At 41.4% G+C, this 27,318-nt stretch overlaps 4 protein-coding genes across 4 annotated transcripts; all 4 read right to left on the reverse strand.

The window, feature by feature from the left end:
- Window positions 1-5,505: 5,505 nt before the first annotated feature.
- On the reverse strand, window positions 5,506-6,420 carry LOC116212170 (RNA polymerase II C-terminal domain phosphatase-like 4). Its single transcript, XM_031546740.1, has one exon. The coding sequence runs from the start codon at window positions 6,418-6,420 to the stop codon at window positions 5,506-5,508; it is 915 nt and encodes a 304-aa protein (XP_031402600.1).
- A 1,298-nt stretch (window positions 6,421-7,718) lies between these two features.
- On the reverse strand, window positions 7,719-16,458 carry LOC116210701. Its single transcript, XM_031544691.1, has 8 exons — window positions 14,083-16,458; window positions 13,468-13,603; window positions 13,311-13,384; window positions 12,476-12,714; window positions 12,033-12,119; window positions 10,154-10,253; window positions 9,553-9,766; window positions 7,719-9,442 (listed from the first exon to the last, which is right to left on the reverse strand). The coding sequence occupies exons 1-8, from the start codon at window positions 16,012-16,014 to the stop codon at window positions 8,139-8,141; spliced, it is 4,086 nt and encodes a 1,361-aa protein (XP_031400551.1). The 5' UTR covers window positions 16,015-16,458; the 3' UTR covers window positions 7,719-8,138.
- Window positions 16,459-18,892: 2,434 nt separating this feature from the next.
- On the reverse strand, window positions 18,893-19,870 carry LOC116212171. The gene is made up of 2 exons (XM_031546741.1): window positions 19,580-19,870; window positions 18,893-19,069 (listed from the first exon to the last, which is right to left on the reverse strand). The coding sequence occupies exons 1-2, from the start codon at window positions 19,868-19,870 to the stop codon at window positions 18,893-18,895; spliced, it is 468 nt and encodes a 155-aa protein (XP_031402601.1).
- Window positions 19,871-21,662: 1,792 nt separating this feature from the next.
- LOC116212172 lies at window positions 21,663-22,363 on the reverse strand. The gene is made up of 2 exons (XM_031546742.1): window positions 21,918-22,363; window positions 21,663-21,834 (listed from the first exon to the last, which is right to left on the reverse strand). Exons 1-2 carry the CDS (start codon window positions 22,361-22,363, stop codon window positions 21,663-21,665), a joined length of 618 nt encoding a protein of 205 aa, XP_031402602.1.
- Between the last annotated feature and the right edge of the window lie 4,955 nt (window positions 22,364-27,318).

Here is a 27,318-nt window from a genome sequence, read left to right on the forward strand (position 1 = left end):
CCAATGAAGGTTTCAAGGATAGAGAATATTGACCCGCTGACTATAAAGAGCTAGAAACCAATATTATAATATGGAATATTGACCCGCTAGCTATAAGGAGCTAGAAACCAATATTATAAATGTCGGGAATCACAAGTCATCACACTTACAATATCGTCAAAGTTGTTGCAGAACAGCTCAGAGAAAACCTCTCTCACAAAGTTGAATGAAAACTGATTTGTCTTCTCTAGAGATGTCACATGCCTATTTATAGAGAGATACTAGCTGATAACCTAAATGGGCTAATGGGCTTGACTAAAATAAATCCTAAGTGTAATGAGCCCAAAATGAAATAAGCCCAAGTAATTGAAAAGCAACTGAATTCAGCCCTTTGAACTTGGATCATCTTCTAAATAGATTTCTAGGATATGAACGATCGTGGCTTCTAGTTCCACATGCAGCCCGCCCAAGAGCTTAACTACTCCTCCATGGACATACAATAACATCATTTGCATGGCTAGTTCGATTCGCTTGGCTCGTGCTCTTTTTCTTAGTCCAACTAGCACGTGCATGTCCCAATGCTCGACTTCATGCCATACCCCGTCATCCTGGAATGCTTCCACATGCCCGTGTGAAGGGTCCTCTAGCTGGATCATATCATTCCTGCTCTCTTCAAAAAAATTCGTCCTCGAATCTATGACAACTAACTTGATTGGTGACTTTTCTGGAGGCATTTGCTCGAGAAAGACGTTCTTGAATTCCTCACTTTTCTCGCCAATGGGCCGCTTGATTTGAAGTTGCTCTTCCTCCTTTTGGTTAGGTGGAAGCGACAATAGCGTTGCGTTCCGACCATCGCTGTCAAGGAATTGAGAAGCAATATGACCATTCTCTTTGCCGTTGGGTTGAAACTTGTTTGTGGGTTTCTCTTTTATTGGCTTCAAGGCTATTTTCTCTTCCTTCTTCATCAAAGAACCCCACTTCAATTTGCAAGAGGATGAACCAGAAGCTTCGTCATAGCCATCTAGCAACTGTTCAATCCGCTTGTCTTGCATTTCCAACCGATCGTAAATCAAATCAACCATCACATTCATGCGCTCAAATTGTTGTTGCATATCTCGGATAATCATGTTGTAATTAGTTCCTCCGTTATTGTGATCATTTCCACTGCTTTCTTGTGGCATGATGAAATCTGCAAGTGAAACTTTAGAAAATAGAGATGGACCTCACAACCACTCACTCACGTGTTTGCACTCAAATTAATGTCACTCAACACTCGTGTTTCACTCAATTTTAGGCTTTTACCCTCTGATATACTCACCACTCTTGCCTTTTTTTTTCTCTCTAGATTTTCTCCTCAAAGTTCCTAAGAAACTAAACAATTCAATTGCAACAGTAAAATCAGTTGATTAGCCCAAAGCACTTATAATCATTGATTTCAGAATTGAATCAAATTTAGGATCCAAATCTAAATGAGAAAAGAAATAATGTGATAGATGAAGTTAACGAAATAACTGAGATGTACAAGGAAGATTTGTGGGAATAAGGAAACAAGATATTTATGGAAAGTATCGAAATAGAAGGAAACAAGAAAGGAATATGATAGGAAAATATTCAATTGAAAGGAAACAATATCAGATTTCCCAATTGCACTTTATATGCCAGTGGTCCATCAAAGTAAACAATAATATATAAAGGAAGGTAATTCTGAGATAGTGGCAGATATGGAAGAAAATAACAGGAAATATTTGAAATTCCCTACTTTACTTGATTAGCAGAGATATATCTAAGAAAGCTTTTATCACCCCAAAAGTAAAGATTTCCCAAACAATTGCTCTTTCTTTCTTTTTTTCTTTCCCCTTTTTTTTCTATGTATTTTTTTGGACGAATTTTTTTCTTTTTTTTGTTTTTGTTTTTCAGACCTTTCCGAAACAACAATAAGTCGTTCAACAATTTGTCGAACCCTAGGACAAGGACAATAACAAGAACGAAATAGGATAGGTGAAACCTGGATTAGAGCCAAAGCTCTGATACCAAATGATGCGAACCTCGACGAACCTGCCGCGAGACCCAACAACAATAGAATGAGATCAAACCCGGGATCGTCCAATGAAGGTTTCAAGGATAGAGAATATTGACCCGCTGACTATAAAGAGCTAGAAACCAATATTATAATATGGAATATTGACCCGCTAGCTATAAGGAGCTAGAAACCAATATTATAAATGTCGGGAATCACAAATCATCACACTTGCAATATCGTCAAAGTTGTTGCAGAACAGCTCAGAGAAAACCTCTCTCACAAAGTTGAATGAAAACTGATTTGTCTTCTCTAGAGAGGTCACATGCCTATTTATAGAGATAAGCTAATAACCTAATTGGACTAATGGACTGGGCTAAAATAAATCCTAAATGTAATGAGCCCAAAAATGAAATAGGCCCAAGTTATTGAAAAACAACTAAATTCAGCCCTTCGAACTAGGATCATCTTCTAAATAAATTTCTAAGATATGAACGGTCATGGCTTCTTGTTCCACATGCAGCCCGCCCAAGAGCTCGACTTCTCCTCCATAGACATGCAATAACAGCCTTTGCATGACTTCTTGGATTCGTTTGGCTCGTGCTCTTGTACTTGCTCTAGCTGGCACATACTTATCCCAAAGCTCGCCTTCATGCCATACCCCGTCATCCTGGGATTCTTCCTCAAGCCCGTGCGAAGGGTCCTCTAGCTGGATCATATCACTGTGCTTGCCCTGGTCATTCAGTTCGTCTGATATATTCACGATTGAACACAAGAGTCTGAACATTACGTAGTGAGGGGCGGCAAGGTTACCATCAATGTTGCCTGCCATTTTACCTCATCAAAAGAAAGTTTATTACTACCTAGAAAATAAAATATCCAAGAACTATCAGCATAATATCATGAACAGATATGAGAAAATATAATATGCATTTATACCAGACCACTGAGGATTTCCGAAAAATTGTCCGTTGAGCTTCATGTTTAAGGATATAACATGCATGTTCTCTCTTTTTCTGTGGACCCGATTTATAGATACATGATTGTGAACTTGGACAATTACACTCTGTTTGGAATCAATTCTTATAAGAAATGGTTTCAATAATTTGTTTGAAAAATTAAAGAATTAAAGTGAATTGAATTGAATTGAATTTTCTTGTTTGGAATGCATTTGAAAGATATTAATTTGTTTGTAAAAGATTTTAAAATTTTAAAAATTAAGGTTGCTAGTTCTAAATGAATTGAATTATAGCTAAATCTTGTTGATTTTGACCCGATGTGAATTCCAATATAAATCTTGCATTTTTAAACAAATCATGTGTCGTTTTGATACCAATTTGATTCAGCTTATGAGCTCCAACTTGGATATGGGCTAATCGCTTAAGTTTTTCATCGGGCATGGCTCTAGAACACAGCATCCCCCAGTTGATCTTGCCACTCTCTCTCGTGACGGCCAAGTCCAGTAGGTGACCGAAAGCAGCTACGAGGCGCTCAATTGTGAACAGGCCTGGAGCTAATTTCCTAGACATTGCTTGTTTGATCATGGGAATGGACATAAAGAACTCTCATGTCTCTTGTAAAGATTGGATAACGTAATGTCATCAAAATGCATGCATGTGACAGAACCTCCGATGAGAGATCGTATATGGATAGTCAACCCTTTCAATCTCATATATGCTGAATAAACCTGGAAATGTAGACCTGCATAAAGATTCTACAGACATTTATAAGACACCCAACTTGGCCCAGTATCCAAACATCGCGTACTTGTTAACTTAGGCGGGTAGCTCCAGATCCGTATTTTGCAATATACTGTACTCTGGTGAACATAATGTAGTAGAACTTAACATTTGGCATTGCTGTTATCGTAACTTTTGAATAATTATATATGAATCATCAACCTGAGGTTTGATTGCATTTCATGATTGGACCTCGGGGGATTCCCTTCAATCAATCAACAGAAACCCTTTCCTCTGGCCCAGAAAATCAGAGTTACAAGAGGTTAACGATTCATAAACAAACAAGGAATAGCTTCTCAAAGGCTCTGGTGCTTGGATCGATGGGATAAGCAAACACAAATGGCAAGGGACTCTCAGGCTGCCATTGGAGCCAAATAAGTTCTATGCTATAAGCACATAAAATCTTTCTTCGAATACGTAGGAGGGTGTTGATAAGGGAACAATTTCTAGGGCTATCAAGCTGATGTAAAGTTCTCTTGCATGTTCGTGATAAACAAATGAGCAAACCTTAAGTTTGATAACAAATGGATGAAATATACCCCGCCCTTCATTGATTTCGGAGCAATCTATCGTCGGTGAAATTAACAGAGTTGTGAAAGATACAACGACAAATTCATAATCCACTTGACAACTTTTAAATGAAAACTTTTCCTTGGATTGTCTGCAGTTGGCTTCTAAGCCTTTCGCCATCTTCATTCATCTCTCATGGCGAACAAGTCCAAGTAAGCTTGAAATCAGCCACATGCTAAATTCTGAACAGAAGCCGATTTCTCAGTCGTTTGTTCATCGGCATGGTTTGTCGTAAAGATTGGTAAGGGCAATGCCATCGAGATGCATGATGCAGGAAACCAGAAGAGAGATCGTATATGTGGGCTGTATGTAGAATAAATATGGAAAAGTGAACTTTCATGAAGATTCTATAGACATTAATAACTTGGTCTAGACATCGCTGTATCTGATTCCAACATCGGCAGTTAGGTGAATATAATGCAGTAAAATTTCAACATCCGGCTTTGCTGTCAACTAGAATTCCTAAAGAATTATGCAACATCAATCTGAGATTGGTTTAAAATTTTATTATTGGACCTTGAGGGAGTCCCTACACTTTGTGGAATTACCTCAATCAATGAAAACCTTTTTCTCCGGCCCTGCCCTCAGAAAGATCATATTCATATGAGATTGACGATTCATAATCGAATATAGAATAGACCTCTCAAAGGCGGCCCCAGTACTTGGATCGATGGCACAAGCAACATAAAGGGCGCCAGCACCCCTCTCAGGCTGTCCATGTAGCCGATAACACGTCTAGATCAATGCTAAGCACATTAAATCTATTCTATGAATAAGTAGGAGGTAAATGAACACACTTTAATTTAGCTTGGAGATGAATTGATTAAAAAGAAAACTATGCTACCTTGATTTCGATACTGTCATTAGTCGATAAAATTAACAAAGCTGTGAAAGAGACGACGATAAAATTAGAATCCAGTGGGAATATTTCCTAGCAGGCCGTGGCTCTGACTAACGAAAACTCTTCTTCTGGTTGTCTCCTATACAACTGATAGCTGGTTGCTACCCACTAGGGATACACCAAAAATTTGTTTTCTTGCGGTGCCCATTGAGACTCCGAAAAGTAGACGTGCCCCGACACGACATGGGTCACCGACGGATCCATGTCAATCGTGCAGTTGGCTCCTAATTCTGTGCCATCTTCATCTCACAAGCCCCCGCAGTTGGGAAGAGTCACACACAGTCCTTGAGAACCTCAGTTCACAGCTCACGCAGCAGAGTCCTAACATCCATCCCACCCACTCTTGGATCCGAGTCAAAGTAGCGGCTGTGAATTTCCCTTAGGAGCGCAAGAGTCATAGCCAAGGGTCCATCATCCTCGCTCTCATCCATCTTAATTGGATTGGCCAATGCTGGAGCGTCCATAGATGCATTCAGCATGTTGTATTTGAGCGATCCGCAGGCGAAGTAATGGTAGGGCTCCATCTGTATCAGGTTCCTCGAGTGATTCGCCCAGACATTCTCCTTGTCATCTAGAATTAGTATATTGGATTCCATACCAGGGACCTTGGTGAGGCTTTTGTACTTGTACCCTTCCCCGATGCAGTCCTCCCGCACCATCACCCTTGATTTGAAGTAGCACCCATCGGGATCGAGCAGCTTCACCATTCTTTCGGCATAGGGCTTCTGTGCTCTAGTGAAGACAGTCATCTCAAACAGGGCACTTGCTTCCTTCAGGAATGACCGAACAAAGGGCCTTAATTTCGTGATCCATTCACCCTTCACATCGATGAACAAGTCGCCGCACTTAGGATCACACTCACGGACAGCTAGATTCTTCAAGCACCGGTCAGAGGCCGTCAGCCTAGAGCATTGGATGCTATGGAGCAACGTATGATCCAAATCGAGGACCAATTGAAGCTTCTTTAATCCTAGCAAGTGTACGGATTTTCTCTTGCCCAACTTCGTGGGATTTATACATCTTAAACTCAAACTCCGATTGAGAAAATCGAATCCTAGTCCTTTTTGCGCACTTACACTTACTTGAGAGTAGCAGTCAATGCTTGTTCTGGGCATTCCATGCAGGCACTTCTTCTTGGCACTCTTCGAACGTGATTTCCACAGCATGCCAATCACAGTTGAATGTGATGGCTTATGATCTAGGGCAAATTCCATCCCTTCGTCGTTGTCGGCTTTTGATCTTGGGATAAAATCGATCACTGAAAGAATGGCGAAACAACAGTGTCAAACATGCGTGTGTCTATATATGTGCGTGTGTATATATATATGGTTGTGAAAAGGCTTATCTATATTTTGCTGTTATAGATAGATTTGAGTCAGGTGTAGAAATTGTGTGAGATATATTGAAGGTTAATTAATCCATGTTGTTTCCTCAAAATCAGAAAATTTCCATTTAGGGAATCCAAAATATACAGCAAGTAAATTAAAAATATCAGATTTATTTTCGAATTGGAATCAGATCAAGTCTAACAAGATCTTGCCAGAATTGATACAACTGGAGGAAACGTCTTTCTAGGACAAATGTCACCTTCCGTCAAAGTTAGGACGAACTGCTTTTTCCGCGGATTATTATTTACATAGACGTCCTTTGAATTCTTGGAATTATACGTCATTTTTTTGGGATAAATTATACTAAACTGCCACCAGAGCTATGCACGTGATTAAACTTAAATACCAAATTGGACCATGTGGTTTATTTGAGACAAATAAAACCCGGTGGGTCATTTCGTGAGACATAATGGACCTCACCGTTAATTTTTCATCACTTTTAGTCCTCAAACTTTCTTTTTTATCATAATTACCCTCAAACTTTTAATTTCTTTGCAATTTAGTCCTAAAATTCAAAAAAAAAAAGGGGGAAGGGACTTGGGCCGCCGGTCGGTGACCCCAACCCCACCACCAAGGTCGCCAACACCTACAGAGGACGCCGAAAACCTCAAGGGTGGGGTTGGGGTCTCCAATTGGTGGCCCTAGCCCTCGAATCAACTGAGATCTCGAGTTCGAGATCCCGATCGATTCGAGGTTGGGCCGCCAATTTGCGGTTTTGACCCCACCTCCATGGCCGCCGGCATCCTCTGTGGATGCATGCGACCTCGGTGGTGGCCCTTCCCCCTTTTTTATCTACCGAATTTTAGGATCAAATTGCAAAAAAGTAAAAAATTTAGGGTAATAATGGCAAAAAAAATTGAGGACCAAAAGTAACGAAAAAAATAATGATAATATGTCTCACAAAGTAAACCACAGAGTATTATTATCCCTAAAAAATCACAGAATCCAATTTATTTCAAGCTCAAACCATAAAAAAGATTTTTGTACTTTTTCCTATTTTTAACTCTACTTATTTAGGTCAATTTGAGAAGAAAACAAACGTTAAAGAGGGGTCAGTAAAAGATCGTAAGGTTAAGGGTAAAAAATTGTTCCCAAGAAATAAATCGATTCAACAGCAAAGCAACTAAGCAGAAATGCTACTTCCCATAAGAATATAACTTTCTCATTTACAGGGAGGACGCAATAAGCAAAACGCGCAGCAGGTTCAGTTTCCCCTATGATTCACAAAACTCGACTTAGACATATGAGGGACGGGGCACTAGACCAACCTTTGCCAATACATAGATTCAGTAGGGGAAATCAAATGAACCTGAAAGCTAAGAAGCAGAGCATGTCTCTGCATCAGGCACCAACAACCTGTCATCTAAACAAAAATTGCATGCTGTACAGACCGACATTAGAGTTAGCTTAGGTGGTGGCTCAGAGATTTAACAAGACTCAAAAAGTGTCAGTCACCTCATCTGAATCCTGAACTTCACTGCAGTAGAGGGATTCCAGAGATGAACCACCCCTCAATGGCTTCTTGCATGGAAGAGGAATTTGAGCTATTTGAGATTTTGGAGGTCGCTTAGAGGGGAAATACAAACCAGGTGGTCTTGAGCAGGAAAGACATCTTCAATCACCCTTTCTGAGGCATCATCCATGCCATTCTCTTCTCCACAAACAGAATCTGTGATGATCGTTACAGGCACCACAGTGCTGACAGGAAGGTCCAAGTCGGGCTTCGATGTCGTAGGAGAGTGATTGCAGTCAAAATGCCCATCTTCACAGTTCCCAGTGAGCAGCAGATCTCTGTTTTCATTAGTTGTTGAAGGGCAAATCCCATTACAAGATTCATGGCCCGAGATTTGTGCACAGGTTCCATCAGTTTTCGCTTCAAGCACTTCATCTGGGTCATTCGGGCTTTGACTCGTTGGTTCAAAGCCATTAGACCCAATCAGAGGACTTGAATCTCCCCGAACAGAATGTGTGATGATCATTGCAGGCATCACAGCACTGACAGTGAGGTCTAAATCGGGATTCGATGTTGCAGGAGAGTGATTGCAGTCCAAATGCCCATCTTCACAGTTCCCAGCGGGCAGCAGATCTCTGTTTTCATGAGTTGATGAAGGACAAATCCCATTACAAGATTCACGGCCCGAGATTTGTGCACAGGTTTCATCAGTTTTCGCTTCTAGCACTTCATCTGGGTCATTAGGGCTTTGACTCCTTGGTTCACAGCCATTAGACCCAATCAGAGTACTCGAATCATGCAACCTATCAAAATGACCACCGTCAACAGGAAGTACTTCAGAATCCTTGCTGTGGGAACCATGGAAGATTCCGGTAGGGCTGTTCCCGGCTTTCACCTCACAAGTAAAATCTCCATCAAGCTCCACTGAATCAGGCAAAGATCCCAAACAACTATTTGTTCCTCCAGATTGAGGATGAGATTTATCTGATGTCAGAGGAAGAGAATCAGATTCAGCACTTTGATGATGCAAATGGATCTCCTTGGCTTGCTTCCAATCACCACAGTCAGTATCAAAAATGCCCACATTTCCGCTCTTGCTCTCAAGCGTGTCACAAGGCTCGCCTAATTGGGTTGGGCTGATGTTGTCATTAGTGCAATTTGTGCAGTCAATACTTTCACTTGTAATGTCAGAAGAGTCATTGGAGGAAACATTTAGAAGCTGAAACGCAGGATTGAGAACAGAAGGCTTTCCTTCTGTTTCATCTGCATCATTTACATCGGTAACCTCAAAAGCAATGTTCAAGTCAAGCTTCTCCTGGAAGATATTGTTACTATCGGAGACCTTCACAGCCTCATTCACTCTCTGATGATCTTCACCTTCAGAAGTGATTAAACCTACAAAACGTAAATCCAAATAAATAAAAGAACATAAAAGAGCAATGTCTCTTGACTGAATATATGGCCAAAGTATTTCCCGAAATGACTTTGTTCATTCTGGTAATTACCTTCATCATGAACTATGCTCTCTCCTGTGAAGCCATTATTCAACACTGGCTTCTGCAACATGTCCACACCGGGGAAAACTAATACATTCATGCTCCGCATTCTTCTTTGTGTTGAGGGGTCAAGAGGCTCAAACCCAAAAACAGAGGTCCATGTGTCCGTCAGTTCAGAGATAGCAGGTATCACCAACTTTGCAACATTTAAGGAGCGGAGAAGCTGCAAATGATTTCCCCAGCAAAAGTGAAGTGTCAATCTTATAGTTCATTGATATATCACAATTAGTAAGGAACCTAGCAATATTTTCTCGAACAAAAAAAGCACTCCCTGCTATTGGAAAGTCCCTTCTAGAACTATTTCAGCGTATAGGCTTAAGCGATAATTACTCAGGCAGAGAAGCCCCCACTAATAACATTAATCAACTAGAAAGCTATCTAAACAGCAAAGGCTAACAAATATATATTATATTTAATTAAAAGATAATTTTAGGCACAATCTTGACCTTTTAGAATAATTAATACGGATAAAATTATGACCAGAATGAAACTACTAGCCGAAACAAAGGGATGGTAAAAATAATCCACAAAGGTGTAACTGGTCACTCACACAGTCAACAGCAGTAAGCAGCCGACGGCACATGCCCTGACGCCTATACATGTAGCGAGTTCCAATATATGGCATTTCCGCCAATATGTTACCGTGGATCCTACTCAAACCAATAATTCAAAAAACGACTGTCAATATTCCCTGTAAAAGTTCAAGCATGCATAATATAAAAGTCAATGATGATGTAGCCCATCATACTTTGTTCTATTTCTTTTCTCTTTCTTCATGTGTTTCTACAGCAACAGGGTTTTAATCAGGAGCAAAATTCACCAGAGATAATGCAACATGGTTTAAATCAAGAGCAAATTTCACCAAGTTCTGTACATGTTCACACAAAACATATACATTGAATGGGTCAGAAATCGATGTAACAGGAGTTATATGCAATCAAAAACATGGGTGAAACCACATAGCGGAATGTATAATCACACCAAAGAAATTCTTACTATAATACTACTGCCTCAGTAAGTCGATCTAGAGTCAGTTTCACATAAATGCAGGTTGAAGCATGCAAAGGTAAAGAACATTCCTGAGGTGATCATCCATGATCCCTTGGCTTGCCATGGTTCAGTACACTGAAAATGACTTTCTTAGATTTTGGTGACAGCAAAACCTACAAAAAGCCCCTGCTGGAGCCAGTGCTGCCCCCAAGACGTCAAAGGTCGGATTAGGTTGCCCAAGCGCTCTGCCTACAACTCTTCTGGGGTCTCGCTGTCTCGGTGGCAGGGTCCAAGCCACCTCCACTGCTGTTAACTCACAGATCAAATCTACAGTTAAGGGGGCTCACTCCTAGTTACCTTTTCTTCCAAAAGAGGGTACCTGTGAGGTCCTGCCACAAGCAGGAACCTCATGTGGGTTAAGGTGGCTTCAGTCTTATCTGAAGGGGGGAGGTTTGCCCCACATTGGCTAAATAAGATGCAGCTAAGTGGGGCTGCACCAACCTATGGCAACAGCTGCGTTCCATTGCATCCGCCGCAGGCTCCAACAACCTTCAAGGTTATGTAAACTGCTTTGAGTGGTGATCATCAGCGGCTTTGGCAGCCACGAGGAGGGGCAGCAGCAGTTTTGGTGTGCCCATGCAGGTCAAATGGTGCCTCACCTAAATGTTATATGAATGCTTTTTGTATATCATTTTCTGAAAAATATACTTAAAACCCCCTAGTCGTTCGAAAATGGTTTCGGTGTCAACCTTCAGCCACAATTTACAGTATTGGGTGAAAGGGATATAATGCAACAACCAGAGATATCGAGAACACACAAATTCGATAATTTTCGACCTTTGGGCCTAATTCTCATAAACACTAAGTTCAAAATTCTCAACCAAATATGTGGCTTTAATTGGAGCTTAACATCCCTGGAAAAGGCTAACATCTTTCACTAGGCAATTTCTACTTAAAAAGGAAGCAAGTCCAGAGATCATTATGCAAATTGCTACTCAAAGCACCTTGTCTAAAAGGATTTATAAGAAACAGTTACACATTCTAGCCATTAAGTAAGGGGGAACTTTCTAATCTCCTGAATAAGAAAAGCAAGAATGTTACCAACCACCTCTTTTCACTGCTCTTGCCTTCAAAACATTTCAGTATATCTTAGTGTTTTGTTACATGAATAAGGGACACACTGATCATGTAGTGATAATTACTCTTTCCAAAGAAACTACATAAGACACTCAACAATAAAAACTCGGCTGGAAACACACACATGCTTCTAATGAAAAACCTATATTATTAATAAGTATTGGAATTCAATCAAAATCTATATCATTATTTAGACCTCATGCCAAAACCAGCAGTGACAAAATGTGCACATCTAAATGCAGCACAAGCGGAGATAAGATGACGAAACTAACAAAAACTAACAAATGTCTGCACATGCATACCTGATAGATGCCACAGCCACAATCTCATCTCCCATCTCTAAAGTTACTGTATAGAAGCCACTAAAATTTAACCGGCTGAAGTTTGACCTGGGAAGAAATGTCACCATGCCAATCTTAGTAAAGTACATTGATATATAGTCAAAACATCTTATCTAGTCTAATTAACCATTCCTACCTAATCTGCATTACAGAAAGAATGCATGTATACCACAGAAAAAGCAGCAAGAAATGGTTATAGCACAATATGGCTTGACTGTACATTAAGAATTATTCTGCATCCACCCATCAATCTACAATCTACTACCTTCTCAGAAGCCATAGATTGGGTTTCAATTCTGTTTTCATCCATAGAGTGCTAGAGACTAGAGTTGGTCTCATAGCATTGCATCGATGATATTTCTCCAAGATACATTGCACAAATATGGCATTCAGTTGCAACTTACCTGCAGCTGTAGAGGATATTATGAATTAGATTGACCCCACTTCTATGATCAGAGGAAGGCAAAAAGCACTCATCCATCACTGAAAATGCAACAGCCAGCTTGGAATTGCATTCAATTTTGCGTTGTACTTCACTAGAAGAAATGTCTGCTGCAACTTCACAGCGCTGAACCAGAGTCCATGAGAATCCATTTTCCAGTTCATGATTGACACCGAGGAGCATCTCTATATTGCTGTAAATCTGGAAGGTGAAAAATCATAATGCAGATTAGCTCTAAGCTTAACGTGCATGAGTATCATAGACTATTTGGTCCCTTTTTTTTTCCAAGAAAAAGAGTATCTTAGACTATTCTCACTTAAAGCATGAAAAGGTAACCAAGTTTATGAGTACAAAGACTTGAGAATTGCAAACCCCACCAAAAGAGGGGGGAAAAAAAAGAATAGAACAACAATGGCGTCATTTATGAAATCTAATGGAGAAATTATCACAATATAAGAGGACACATGTACGAAATTGACGCAATGTGATTACCAGCACATTTCTGGAAATGACCATAAATCTGCTCAGAGAATGTAAAATGAACCCAAAAACTTCCTGAATCAAAATTATGATTCTCACAAGCAAAAGTATCCATGCCATAAAGGGTTCTGAAGATAAGACAGTATAGACAGGTAGCTCCATAGTAAAATCATTATTTAGAGAAAAGCAGATTGATACAAATTACTAAAGTTAAATGGGGAGAACATGACATGATATCTATCTCAAAAATATGGTTTGGACTGCTTTGCAGCAAAGTCCATCACATGATAATACAAACAAAAGATATGCAATAATACCTCCTGACATTTCCTCCCACAGAAGGTAGGTTCGCCCTTCAATGCATCATCTGCAAGGATGCACGATGTGTGATCTGCAGTGAATGAGAACTATTGTCATGTTACGCAAAAAAAATAGGAAGTTCCAAATGATAAGGATTGTGGAGATAGTGAATACATTTTTCCTCACACAAATAGCAAGATAACAAAGATCTTTTCGTCTCTTCAATACTCATTTGGTTTGTATCCTCTCCAATCTTGCCACAGTATTTGCAAATGCAATATAGACAGTACCAATCACCTGAAGGAAACTTCTGCAAGTAAGAAGAATGGAATGAATACATTGTTGTCCAAAACAATAAACTGGTCAAGATCAAGTCAACTTTAGGAAGGAGAAGCGCATTGACACCATCAGTAGTATAGTCTAGACATAAGGTGAATATTATATGCTTCTACAATTTTACAGCAATAGAAGGACACAAAAAGAAAAAAAGACAGCAGGACAATATGTTGTACTATAAATCATAATCCAAAAGGGCACTTATCATCCCCAAACTGTGCCTGTTCTGCTTGGAAGTGATAACAATGAGGTGCAAGCAACAAGATAAAATTCAAAATTTCTCAGGAGAAAAGAAGCATCATCTGGCACAAAGACATGGATCATGGTCCAAGATGAAATTAACTTTGTATGCTTAGATCAGAATCACCATAGCTTGGCATTAAAGATCCTCTTTCAATAATAAGTGAGACTAATTTGGGTGCAAAATCCATAAATTAGAGTTTGAATACATACTTGTATATCTAAGCAGTTCTGATGGAATGTTGATGGACAACCATCGCAACATACCAAGTTCCCACCATCACCACAGATACCACAAGTATCATCATTTGGATCATCCCCATTAACATCTATGAAGTGAAACCACTTGTGCTCTGATTCTAGTTTGTTCCAAGCATCCAATTGGTACTGCAGTATAGAGCTTCCATTCTCCACAAATATGTTCTCAAGCGGTCGGTGGAGTTTGCTCCCAGCATGAGCCTCGAATTCCAACATCGTGACAACTTCGCCACAGCAGCCACAATCAATGCCATCTCTCATAATTTTACCCTGCAGCATAGCTCGTGTCTTCCTTGGGTTCATGTAAGATACCTTTGCTTTCTCTATCATAGTTCCTGAATCAATCATCCAGGCCAATGTAGTTCGTTTCCCATTGTACAACACATAACCATCTCCATCTGACTCTGCATTATCAGACCGGCGAACCAAAAGGGCATACCTCTTCCGTTTATGTGTCTCCCGGCGCTTTCGAATCCCAGAAGATTGAGGTGCATTGTGAGCATCAGCAGAGTCATCCCTCTCATATTGCAAAGACTTCCTTTTCATTCTGCCATCAAGTGTCTTTCTACCCTTGCTCACACCGGAACGGATTTCCCCTTTCTTCTTTTTCTTCTTCATAGCAAGAGCCCTGTCTGGAGTACCTATCCTCTTTAAACCCTTTTGCTCCTTTTTCCCGTTCCTTTTCTTTATTTGCACCCTCTTTAGCATATCGAGTTCCTCGCTGGGAATAGGAGAAAATATGAATCCTTCCTTGTAGGCTCTAGTGTCACCGACCTCATAACGCTTTTTAAGAACTCGATATGCCAACGTGACAGACCAGTGAGTTTTGCCATCTGGACTTACATATACTGCATCATTATATATTTTTCTATTCCTGGGCCTATAATCAACTGTCCACCCTGCATGAAACAGCAAGTTCATTATACGATCTCTTACTAATTGCTTTTCCGAAGCTCTCGTGAGTCCTGCATCTTCATTAATTTCACTTTTTCCAGCTTCAGTCGCACCATCCTCATCAAAACTAACCGTATTTCCTGCCACCAAACTTCGTACTGGTGAAGCTTCCATTTCCTGATCTGACTTTTCGACCTCCTCACATAATACAGGATTCTTTGACTTAAACTCATCCCGTACTCTAGTTCCCCTCTTTGAACTCCTGGTTGAACCACCCTGCTTCAGATTACCTTTTGTTTTTAAAATTCTCTGGCTTTTTCTCAAATTATACGCAATTCGTTTCTTATGTAGATGGTTTCTCGAAACACCCAGGGTCCCCTGGGCCAAGGGAGGTCTACCACGTCTTTTTGGAGCAGCACCACTTGCCTTAGAAGGTCTTCCCCGCTTCCGCTTTAAATTTTTCTCAACCGGCTCATAGCTCTCATCATCCTCTTTGATTTTTACTCTTTTGCTCTCTTTCTTATGATTTCGCCCTCTCTTCTTCCCTACCTTGACAACCCTATCCTCTAGCCTCTCCTCTTCAACCGTACTGCCAGACCTCATTCTCGAGCGCAAGACCCGAGCACCAACTTGCACTTCCCCATCAAAAACTTCCTCTTTCACCTTCTTCTTCTCCGGCCCCAGACATTCGCTCCCTTCATCACCATCTTCCCTTCTCCTCTTCTTCTTGTACTCCAATGCCTCTACACGTTCACACCCATTCACATCCTCCCCTTCGCCACCACAAGTTCCCGAGTCATCTAGCTTCTCAGTCCTAACGTTCTGCACTGAGCCGGTACAAGTTGACTCCAGAACAGCATCTTTCACGTCAACACAGGGGTCGACCTTCCGAACCATGTCAAAGAGCTTCTTCTGAACAAGCACTTTACCAGAGGACCCCTCATCTTTCTGCAGCCTCTCCCTCGACTTACCCGATCTCAACCCCTCCCTCATCTCTCACAGCACCATACAAAACCCTAATCCAACAAAACCCGCCACAAGCTTCATCAAAATCCCTCCAAACCCGCCCCCAGTCTCCCTAACGCAACTCCTCTTACGCCATCCACACCTCCAGCGGACCAGTACCCGACAAATATGTCGGATCAGTACTGAAACGACAGCCCCAAGTAAGCGATCGACCTTGAAACTAAGAGCAAACTACGAAGGACAACGGCGAGACCACCAGCATTGATCTTCAACAGTACCAGAATCAGAACACCGGGGAAGCACACAATGCAGCAGCGCGGACGGAGCTCCGAGGCCGCACCGGCGCCGGAGCTAAGGCCGATGCAGCGAATCGCCACCGTACGGAGATGGATGGAGTGAGGATTTGGGGGAATCGAGAGAGAGAGAGAGAGAAGGGTTTAATGAGAGAAAGTATTGAAGGATTTCTTTAAAGATTTAAAATTGGGGTTTTAACTGATTTTATTTCGGACAACTAGGACTGATTTGGGCCCGAAATTACGGCCGGAGCCTCCTCTTATGGCGGTATCCGAGGCGACCAGGGAGGGGTGAAAATGTAATTTCGATGGCTGTGAATCTGATTTCTGATTTCCCTCCATAATGTGTTCCTCGTTAGAAAAGGAAAGAAATTATGGGTTTTATCTGTATCTATATCTATATATATTATTTATTTATTTATATGTATATAATATTAATAATAAGTATACATATAATTATAAATATGCACACAATTTCTCTTTTCTTTTCTTTTTTTTCATTTTTGGGTGGAAAGGGACAGTGGCTCAGAATTTGGTCTTTGTATTCATATACTTTACGATGTTTCCTATGATCCAACAACATTGTCATTAGGTCGACAGCTCGTCCTCTCCATAACGAAACCAAGGGGAGAAGACATACATACATCTTCTATAGTTTGATTCAGAGAAGATATATATATATATATCTTCTCTAATTTGGTCCTTCGAGACTGTGTCCGATCCTCCGTTAGGCCGTCATTTTTCTTATAAGTCCCATCAGCTTTTGATCGGGAGCTTCTCTAATTACCTTTGCTTTCATATATGACAACAAAAAAGACAACATGTTATCTTTTTTTTTTCGGTGATAGTGGAGAGTGAAAGCCTTTACAAGAAAAAAATTACGCTACACAAAAACAGGGTAAGGAAGCCCCTGCAAGATCGCCCTCAATGAGAGCGTGAAGACCAATCGGGGGAGTAACTAAGAAATGTGAACCCAATGAAAAGGAAACTGCCCATCGAACCATCCAATCAGCGCACGTATTGCCCTTGCGGTATGTATGACTGACTTCTACATGCCAGTCACGGTGGAGAATATCGCTAATGCTGCTCACTAGCGGTTCGAGACATTGATTGTGGGTTGCACCATCTGATAGCAGTCGCTGAACCACTTGGGAGTCGAGTTCCAAGACCACGTGTCCACGGTCCCAAGCCAGGTTGCACCAAGCAACAACATTGTGCCCATCATCATTCCATAGTAGACCTCTTGCTCCTGCAATTCCTAGATTACCTCACGATGCACCGTCCGTATTGACCTTAACCTACCTTGGGGGAGGCCGCCTCCATTGAATCCACCTCCACTCCCTCCTCGGCTGAGTGGTGTTGGACCACAGATCCCTCGCGTGTTCGAAGTTGTGCGTTGTTGCACGAGTAGCTTGAACTTCATCTCTCGGTCGAACGAAGTCCTGTTTGAAGAGGCCTTTGTTACGCCATCCCCAGAACAACCAGCATGCCACACCAAACAGAGTTGCCCACTTCTCGTCACGACTCCCCGGATTCAATATCAACCAAGGCTTAAGGGGTTCTAAGAAAAACCGACCACGAATATTCATTGGGACTAGTCTATACCATGCCGAGCGTGTACTTGGACAGTCCCTTAGCACATGCAGGATTGTTTCCACAGTAGAGGAGCAGAAGTCGCACAGCCCTGAGACTGCTAAATGTCGTGATACTCGCAAGCTATTTGTTAGTAGTTTCTCATGAGCCACAAGCCACAAAAATATCTGAATCCTTTGGGGCCTTCGCCATTGCCATACCAGTCGCCAAATAGGCTCTTCCATACTCCACAGTGGTTCTGCAAGCAAGGAATAAGTTGTTTTCACCGAGAATATGCCCGAGGGTTCAAGTGCCCAAGAGATGCAGTCGTCTCCTAGCTCAGGAACCGGTGGTTGTTGCGCCGCCACCCTCAGGAGAGTGGAATGATCGATCATGTGCTTAAACTTGCTCCAATCCCATCTACTTGTATTCGTAGATACGTACTCACGGACTCGCGAGCCCGCAGCAACAGCATCGATGGTGTGGTTGCTGCATGCAGTAGAGGTTCAGCCCCTCGAATCCAACGATCCTCCCAAAACCGCACTCCTTCACCGTTCCTTACACTCCATACCGCCCCTCCTGCTACCAAGTTCCATGCCTTAGCAATGCCCCTCCACTGCCATGAGTCCGTCGGTTTATAGGATAGTGTCAATGAAGAATCTGATCTATCACCATACTTGCCCCAGAGGACTTGCACCCATAGAGCCGACCTTCTAGTCAAGAATCCCTAACCCCTCTTAGCGAGAATCGCCGTGTTAAAGAGGGGAAGGTCCCGCAGCCTCATTCCACCGCACTTGGTCAGCTAGACAATAGTCGCCCACTTCACCAAATGGAGTTTCCGTTGGTTCGTTGAATGTCCCCAGACAAAGTCATGACATAGCCGTTGGATCTCCTTGCTTACCAAAACTGGGACCTGCATCGTGTGCATAGCGTACGACGGCATTACTTAGATAACGGACTTGGTAAGTGTAATCCTCCCTAGCCATCTAGAGTGACTTCGAGGCCCACCCATTCAACCGTGCTTGCACTCGGTGGATAATCTAGCTAAAGTGCTCTTTGGACACCCTCTCATGTACAAGCTGAACCCCAAAGTAGCTTCCCGGTGTATTTGTGGCAGTAAAGGAACTAACTCGATAGATGGCCTCTGGGTCTTCCATTACATCATTCCTAGAGAAAAAAATGGAGGTCTTGGCTGCAATAATTTTCTCTCCAGATGCCTGACAAAAACGTTCTAGAACATCGCATACCAACCGCATCTGATCAACCGATGCATTAGCGAATAGAATGAGATCATCAGCAAACATTAGGTGGGAGATGGACGGCCCCCTCCTGCCCACCTTGATAGGCTACTAGCGACCATCATCCACAGTATCTTGAATCAAATGCGCCAACCGCTCGATGCACAGAACAAAAAGATACGGCGAGAGTAGACAACCTTGGCGAATACCTCGACTAGTCGAAAATTCAGCTGTGGTCTCGCCATTCCAAAGAATGCACATGCGAACCGAGGAGATACAATTCATTATGGTGTGGCGGAGTCGGTCCGGGACGTCGACTGCCTCAAGTGTCTTGTCGATGAACCCCCATCTCAATCAATCATATGCTTTCTCAAGGTCCACTTTAATGGCCATGAACTTTTTGTTGCCCTTCATACGGTGCATACAATGCACGAGCTCCTGCGCTACCACTATGTTATCATGAATATCACGTCCGGGAACAAAACTTACCTGGTTCGGCGAAACAAGTTCAGCCATGTACCCTTGTAGCCGGTTTGCTATTACCTTCGTCACCAGTTTGTACGAGACATTACATAGGCTTATAAGGAGAAAATGGTGAATAGACTCTAGATTCTCGAGCTTGGGAATTAGAACAAGCGGTGTCTCATTTACCAATGCAACATCTTCGCTTTCATCTAAGATCTTCCTGACAGACTCAAAAACGGAAGGCCAAATCGTCTCCCAATTAGACTGGTAAAATATAGCATAAAATCCATCTAGTGGGGCTTTGTACAACCCCATAGAGAATAAGGCCGCACGCACTTTTGCAACTAAGGTTGGTTGGAACAATGACTATATGTCTGCTACTAAGTCCGGCCTAAACCGACTGTGGAGGTGTGGGCAGGCTACGTCTCGGTCGTCGGTAAACAGCGTACGGAGGTGCCTCGTGGCAAGGCCTGCAAGGTCTATGGTGTCCGTGATCCATCTCCCATCCGAGTCCAAAAGCATCTCAATTCGAATTCTTCGGCGCTTCGCTACAGCTTTAGTGTGGAAGTATTTGGTGTTTCGGTCCCCCGAATTAATCCACTCTGTACGTGATTTTTGGAACCAGAGTTTCTCCTCCTGTGCCAAGATATCTTCGAGGTCTTTTGAGAGGGATTCCTCTAGCTCCCTCAAATGTCGGTGTGGCCGGGTGTGGATTGCTCGTTGGACCCCTTGAAGCCGTGCGAGAAGCCATCTTTTTCGCCCAAGAATGTGTCCAAACACCTCTTTGTTCCACAGTTGTACATGATCCCGGAAGGTCTGAAGATTACTTGGTAGCTCTAGAGTTGTCCCACGTCGAGGATAGTAAACGATTAAAATCTGGATACCTATTCCATGTTGCAAGATAACGGAATGGTCGGCTCCCCCGGATCACTCCCGGCTAGTCATCGGTTAGCAACCATATAGGATGATGATCCGACTTGATCCTGGGCAATACTCGTACTCCAGCTTTAGGATAAAGGAGTCGTCAGTCAACATTACACACAACACGATCGAGTCTCTTGAAGACTCTCTCACAAGTGTCGTGTATACCTCCTCTCCAAGTATAGCGGGCCCAGTGCTTCCCAAGTCCATAAGGCCCGCTCAGTCAAGAGCCTCCCGAAACTTGGCTGCCGGATTTGGATTGAATGGAGCTCCTCTTTGTTTCTCCGAGGCATCCACAATTTCATTGAAATCACCAATCACCACCCATGGCCTGTGAACCGCAATGGCAGTGTCCGCAAGAAATTGCCACAGATCACGCCTAGGTACCCTCGAACAAGCGTAGATCACTGTTAGGTACTACCCATGCCGTCCTTAGGTGACCTTGAGGTGAAAAGCTTAGGGATGCCAGTCGATGACAGTGATGCTCACATTCAGCGAGTTCCACCTCACTCATATACCTCCCGAGAACCCCTAAGCCTCTATTCTCTCACATGAGAACTCTGCAAATTTGCAACAAACACGATCAGCTTTGGTTCCGATGATTCGCGGCTCAGCCAACATCATTACATCGAGTCGTTCCTCATGAATGTATTCCTTGGCCGTTCTAATAAAACCACCACTAACGGCACCTTGACAATTCCAAAATATTAAACACATTAATAACGATAAGGAAAAGAGAGGGGTGGGATACACCTCAATGTCCTCGAAGGCATCGCTGGACGTCTAGCTGCTCGTCTTGGACCATCGGGTTCGTTTCCGAGGCAATTTCCACAAGAGAGGTGTCGAGCGATTGGTCATGCGTGCCTTCCAAGCTCGTTTCCTCAGTGAAGGCCTCCATATCGTGGCCTCCCAAGTCAGTAATAGGAAAAGGTCCAAGGTCCACCACAAAAACACCTGGATCACACTCCATGCCGATCAGTGGGTTGACACAGGAAGGTAATGGTTGCGCAGGGTCGACGAGTTGAGTCGGGCCTGCTTGTGGAACCCGGTCTATTTTCTGGTGCTGCCCTGCCTTGACTTCCTCATTGGCCTGTACCGCCTGGGCCATGACCCTATTATTTGGCTTCTACAAAACTGTAGTGTTCACTCCCCTAGAAACTCCTTTAGAAGTACCCGACCCAAAAGTTCAGGCCTTACCTGCTCCCCGACCCATCTTCCTCATGTCGTTCCCCCTGATCGGAGCCCGCTTCTTCTTATCGGCTTCCCTCACTGCATTGAACAATAACAGTTTGTCAGTACCATGATCCTCTTTTCTCGTGTTCCCCGAGATCTCCTTCCACCTATTCTCCGCAATTTCCCTACCCAGAATTTCAAATCGAGACCCACCACGATGGTCGTTTTCTGCAGGTTCCGAATTGTGCGCCATGGAATGCCCCCTTACCCGGCTTGCGCTCGAGACTTTCGCCCCATGCCCTGCACGATCATCCAGGGGCCGAAGGTGGCCTTAGCTTCTCCTGTTTCGGCGTCTCCGGTGACCGCTGGCGCCGACTCTTTTGCCGCCTCATCGCCCTCGACAGACTCCATCTGATTAGCATCCCCTGGGCAGACTCCATCTCCCACCCATTTAAGCTCACTACAATTCTCCTTCCGGTGGCCAAATCGCTCACAGTGGAAACCAATAAGGTGGAGTCCTTCGTACTCGATGGGAAAACTTCTGCCATTAATTTCAATCTCTGGCTTTAAAGGCTTCTGTAAATCAATTTCCACACACAACCTGGCAAATTTTCCCTGCGTTGTAGTTCTCGTGTTCTTATATGTACGCAGGTGTTGACCCAACGCCGTTCCGATCCTCTTGAGCATAGGCTCGCAATGGTATTGTATCGGCATGCTTGGGATGTGCAGCCAGACTGTTGTTTTCCCCAGCTTCGACTCACACGGGAGGAAGTTCGGACTCCACTCGCTGATCGTCAAATAGTGGCTCTAGACAATCCAGGGACCCCCTAAGAGTGCCCACTCTCTATCTTCCTCCGAGGTGAACTTGATTTGGTAGAAATCGTTAGGTAAATCGGTGATGTCAATGGAGCCCCTTTGTCTCCAGAATTGCATCAAACGGCGTTCAAGCACCGGGTAGGATACTCTTCTACCCAGCACTTTAACCACTAAAGCCCCTTTCCCACCTCTCGTTCATGTATGATTCCTCCAGCTCAGTTGTGGAAATCTTTGGTCTTAGCTCATCCGTAAAATCAATCATCTTCCTATCCTCCTCCCAGTCATCAGGAGTGGTCTTTGACGTTCTCTACTCCATCTCATGTGCATGACCCATCAGAACCTCGCGAAAGTTTGGTCTCTATTCCTCCTGTGGCAATTCAATATTGCCCGCCCTGGTCCCCACCTTTTTAGCCTGTTTTACGCTGCGATCCAGCATATCAGCCTCCTTCGTCGAAGGGCCACCCTCCTCCGGTGCGATAACGGTGCTGTTCAGCATAGGCTCTCCTATAGGGTTTCTAAAGCTAGCGCGCCCGACAACATGTTATCTTATATGTTGTCACTTGAGATTAACATGAGTCAACACTTAAAGGTTGTTTGGACCAATGTTTTTTGAACTTCAGTTAAAGTTATTTAAGCTGACATTTTAAAAACGTCAGCATTTGTTTAAAAAAAAATCAAATGCTAATGGGGAAAAATCCGCCCATCAATTGAAACACCTGCTCAATGAAAAGCTTCTTCCCTCCACTTTCAGCATTTTAAGATGAAACTTCTCCCCTTCCCCTTTTTTTCTGATAAACTCTATATAAGATTGGGAAAACTCCTTCAAGTGGAGGAAGAGCAAGACAGGAATCCATTAGGGCCGGCAGTATTTGACACGACACGATAACACGACATGAATACGACACGAAGTTAAACGGGTTCGGGTTGGGGTTTTTTGATATTCGATCAACCCGTTTAGACACGATTAATAAGCGTGTCTTAACAGGTTGAACCCGTGTAACCCGATTATACACGATTAAACCTGTTTATTTAGACATGTTTAATTGTGTTATTTAATCGTGTAACCCATTAACCCGTTTATTTAACTAAATTTACCAAAATACCCTTCGACTAACCCTTCGATTAATCGTGTTATTTAATCGTGTAACCCATTAACCCTAACGTGTCGAATAAATGGGTCGTGTTAACGTGTTCGGATAATCGGGTTGGTCGGATAAACGTGTCGTGTTAACATGTCCGGATAACCGGATTGATTGGATAAACGGGTTGTGTTAACGTGTTCGGATAACCGGTTATAATCGTGTCGTGTATGGACACGTGTACCTATTATGACACGTTTCGATAAACAGGTTTAAACGTGTCTAAACGGGTTGACACGGATATAAACGTGTCGTGTACGGGTTTTCAAAACCTGACCCGTTTAATAAACGTGTTGTGTACGGGTTATGACTTAAATGACACGAACCCGTTTAGACACGACACGTATAAACACGACATGACACAAATTGCCACCCTTAGAATCCATGCATGAAAAAGAAGAAGGTGCTTGGAGGCCTCTTAGCCTTGTTATGACCCTTCATGGCCTTCTAATTGCTTGTGGTCCTCTCCCCGACCCTTTCGATCGGCAATCCTTTTCTCTCAATCATCTCGTCTTCGTCTTTGTCTCTGTCATTGCTCTTCCACTCTTCACGACGAGACTTGCAAAGAAAGCTAAGAGAATCGATGAGGATCATTTTTCCACTCTTTATCTAATTCTCTCTTTCTCTATATTTTACTATAAAGCTCATAGTTTTTTTTAGATCTCCAAGGACAATGTAATCCTTTAAAAATAACGTGTATTTCACATATATTTTATTTTAAAACTAAATTATATGTATTTTCCCTTAAAAATAGGCATATTAATTAGTTTTTACTAATAAATACTCGAAACTTTGGCTACAACATTTTTATCCAATAGAAAAAGGATTTGAGACGGAGAAATCTATACTCTCACGTCGCGAGAAATAATAACTATGGGTATTTTTCAGCTAATAATCATTTCCAAGTCATGAAAATCTTTTTCGATAAGTTTTCTCCATTACCATGTGCTTAAAATCTTCAATAAGGGTTAAATTAAGCCACTTTCGCTTGTTTAACAACGAATGTTACTTAAAGCCTCCTCACCAAGGGAGCCGCCTTCGCTGATCTAACAGTAACAGTTACTTAAAGCCCCTTCACCAAGGGAACCACCTCGCTTATCTAACAGTAAGGGTTATTCAAAGCCTCATCACTAACAGAAAGAGTTAAACAAAGTTTCCTCACCAAGGGAGGCACCCTCACTTATTTAACAATGATGGTAAAAAAAAATCCTAACCAAGGGAGCCACCTTCGCTTGATCTAATATCGAACATTAAGTTTTTTTTTTGGTGCAAGTTTCTTATCAACTCACACATGAGATGACACCAGCAGACTACAAGTAGCTGATCTACTCCTGCGACCTCTCGAAGGTCGAGTTCACGGGATTAGGGGGCTTATTAAGGATTAGAAAATTGGCATGTCCCGTTTGGTCCGACTTACCGTTATTGGCTCACATTAATATTCCAAATTGGATAACTAAATCTTATTGAGGATATTTCTCTATCTACATCTCTTAATATCTTAGATATTATCTCTTGAATATTTTACTTGATATTTATCTTATACCATAATGAGATATTTCTTATCTCTAATCCTATAGTAGACAAGTATATGTATTTGTTATATGCAGTCGTATATCTTATACATATTACGGTATCCTAATAGAGATTTCCTGCAATCTCTATAAATATCACCCTAGGTACCCCTAAACCTATGTTTCGTTATCTATCTTTTCTCGTACACACTCTAATTTAGGCATCGGAGACATAAATCGAGACTCCCTCGATCCTCTCTGTCTTGCTGGTTGTTTGTGTAGTGTTCTAAGAAGCTCAAAGCTTGTGGATTGCTCGTGATCTACATGTGTTCAAAATATGATTTTTTTTCGGATAATTATGACAAACCAAACAATTAGTTAAAAATTATTTGACCCGTAGCATTAGTTACACCCTAGTACAAGTAAAGCTCATGCACATTATGCCACATGGCACTCTCATATTTCTATCATCCACATTATGCCACATTGTACTCTCATATTTCTTCTTCTTCTTCTTTTATTTTTTCCACATATATAAGGGAAAATTGCAGGGATAAGTTTTTCCCTTTTTCTTTTTATTAAATAGTCAATACTTTTTTCTTTCCCTTTTTCTTTAAAAAATTATTTTTATTATAAATTAACATTTGACCTGTTTTTATTTTTTTGGTGAGATAAAAAGGGCACGGTACTAATCTATGATTGAAACTAATTCTCATTTAAATAATCATTTCGCCCTAACTATTAGAGGTTTTTAACGAGTTTCGAACTGTAAATCGTATGTAAATTTCATTACTTCACATATCCGTACCACTTAAAATCTATTATATTGGTGAAAAGCAATGACACCATACTAGCTTATGGTTGACAAATCATTTATTTTAATATAAATTAATATTAGAAAAGTCCTTTCTTTTCCGGTGCAAATGCAAACACTAGACTATGATTGAGTTGTTCTCACTTGGACAATGATTTGATTAAGACTATGAGATGCTTTTAATGAACTGTGAACCACAATGCAACTAAAGTTCGTTACTTCAAATTAGCGGGGCCACTTATGAAGATTATTATATTGACATAATTTTTTATAGTAAGAAAAATTGAAATTAGCAAGTCAAAAAATATGCTTAATAGCATAAAGATATTAATTAGTATAATCTAAAAAATTTGGATCATTATTAGCAATCAAGACTTCATAAATTCTACACATAAATAATTTTGTTGTTAGCTTCACTTATGCTTTATATTGGTTCTCAATACAAATTTTAAAAAAACTAACCGAAATTTTTTTTCGACTATAGCATCATAGAGTCCACATGCTAGTTCAAATGAAATTCCATGACTTTACGAGCGGCAAGTTTAGTTCATCATAGATATGAGACAACTATACAAGCTCATGCTTAAACCCTTCGTTTTCGTTTTCTTTTATATTAGTTTCAATATATTTTATCGTTTCAAAGAAATTTTAATTGAACGGAAATTTCTTACAGATATATAATGCTTAATTTTTTCATTACAATCAATTATAATATATGAAACCTAAGTAAGATCCTGATTAATCATCAGATCCTGATTAATCATTTTCTGGATTAATCAGAGAATCTATTATAATATATAAAAGTTGAAGTACGAGATATGAAAACTCTATTTGATAACTCTTAGCTCGTGCTTGAAAGTCGCACGAGTTGTGGGAGCTCCAATTGCTATCCCTCAGCTTGTAGTTAAGCGTCTTCTCAATTATTCAAATAATTAATTTTCTAAAAAAGAGATTCATATATTTGAATATTTAAAATTTGATGCAATAATAACAATTAATGTTAATTTGAAAATCGCGAATAACTATTAAAATGTTTTCTCTAGAGTTGGAAAGTAATTCTGATTTTTTCAATGGATATTAAAAAAAATCTTTTCTAAGAAAAATATACGGTGATCATGAGAAATTATTATATATATACATATTAAATATTTACATGTTATTAATTTTTCTAAAGTATTTGCGTGATACATGAGACTATACATAGTTTAATTCTTAATTGGAAGATTAATGTACTTGACTTTTCAATTCTGGTTAAATAAATTTTTCTCTTTTTTTATCACTTTGAAAGAATTTCGGGTATGGGAAAATGACAATAGTGATCCTAAAAGTTAACCATTTTTTAACATTGAGTCCCAAAAGTTTAACTTCGGGATATCAAGTCCTAAAACG

Source organism: Punica granatum, chromosome 6, assembly GCF_007655135.1.
Source record: "Punica granatum isolate Tunisia-2019 chromosome 6, ASM765513v2, whole genome shotgun sequence".
NCBI lineage: Eukaryota > Viridiplantae > Streptophyta > Magnoliopsida > Myrtales > Lythraceae > Punica > Punica granatum.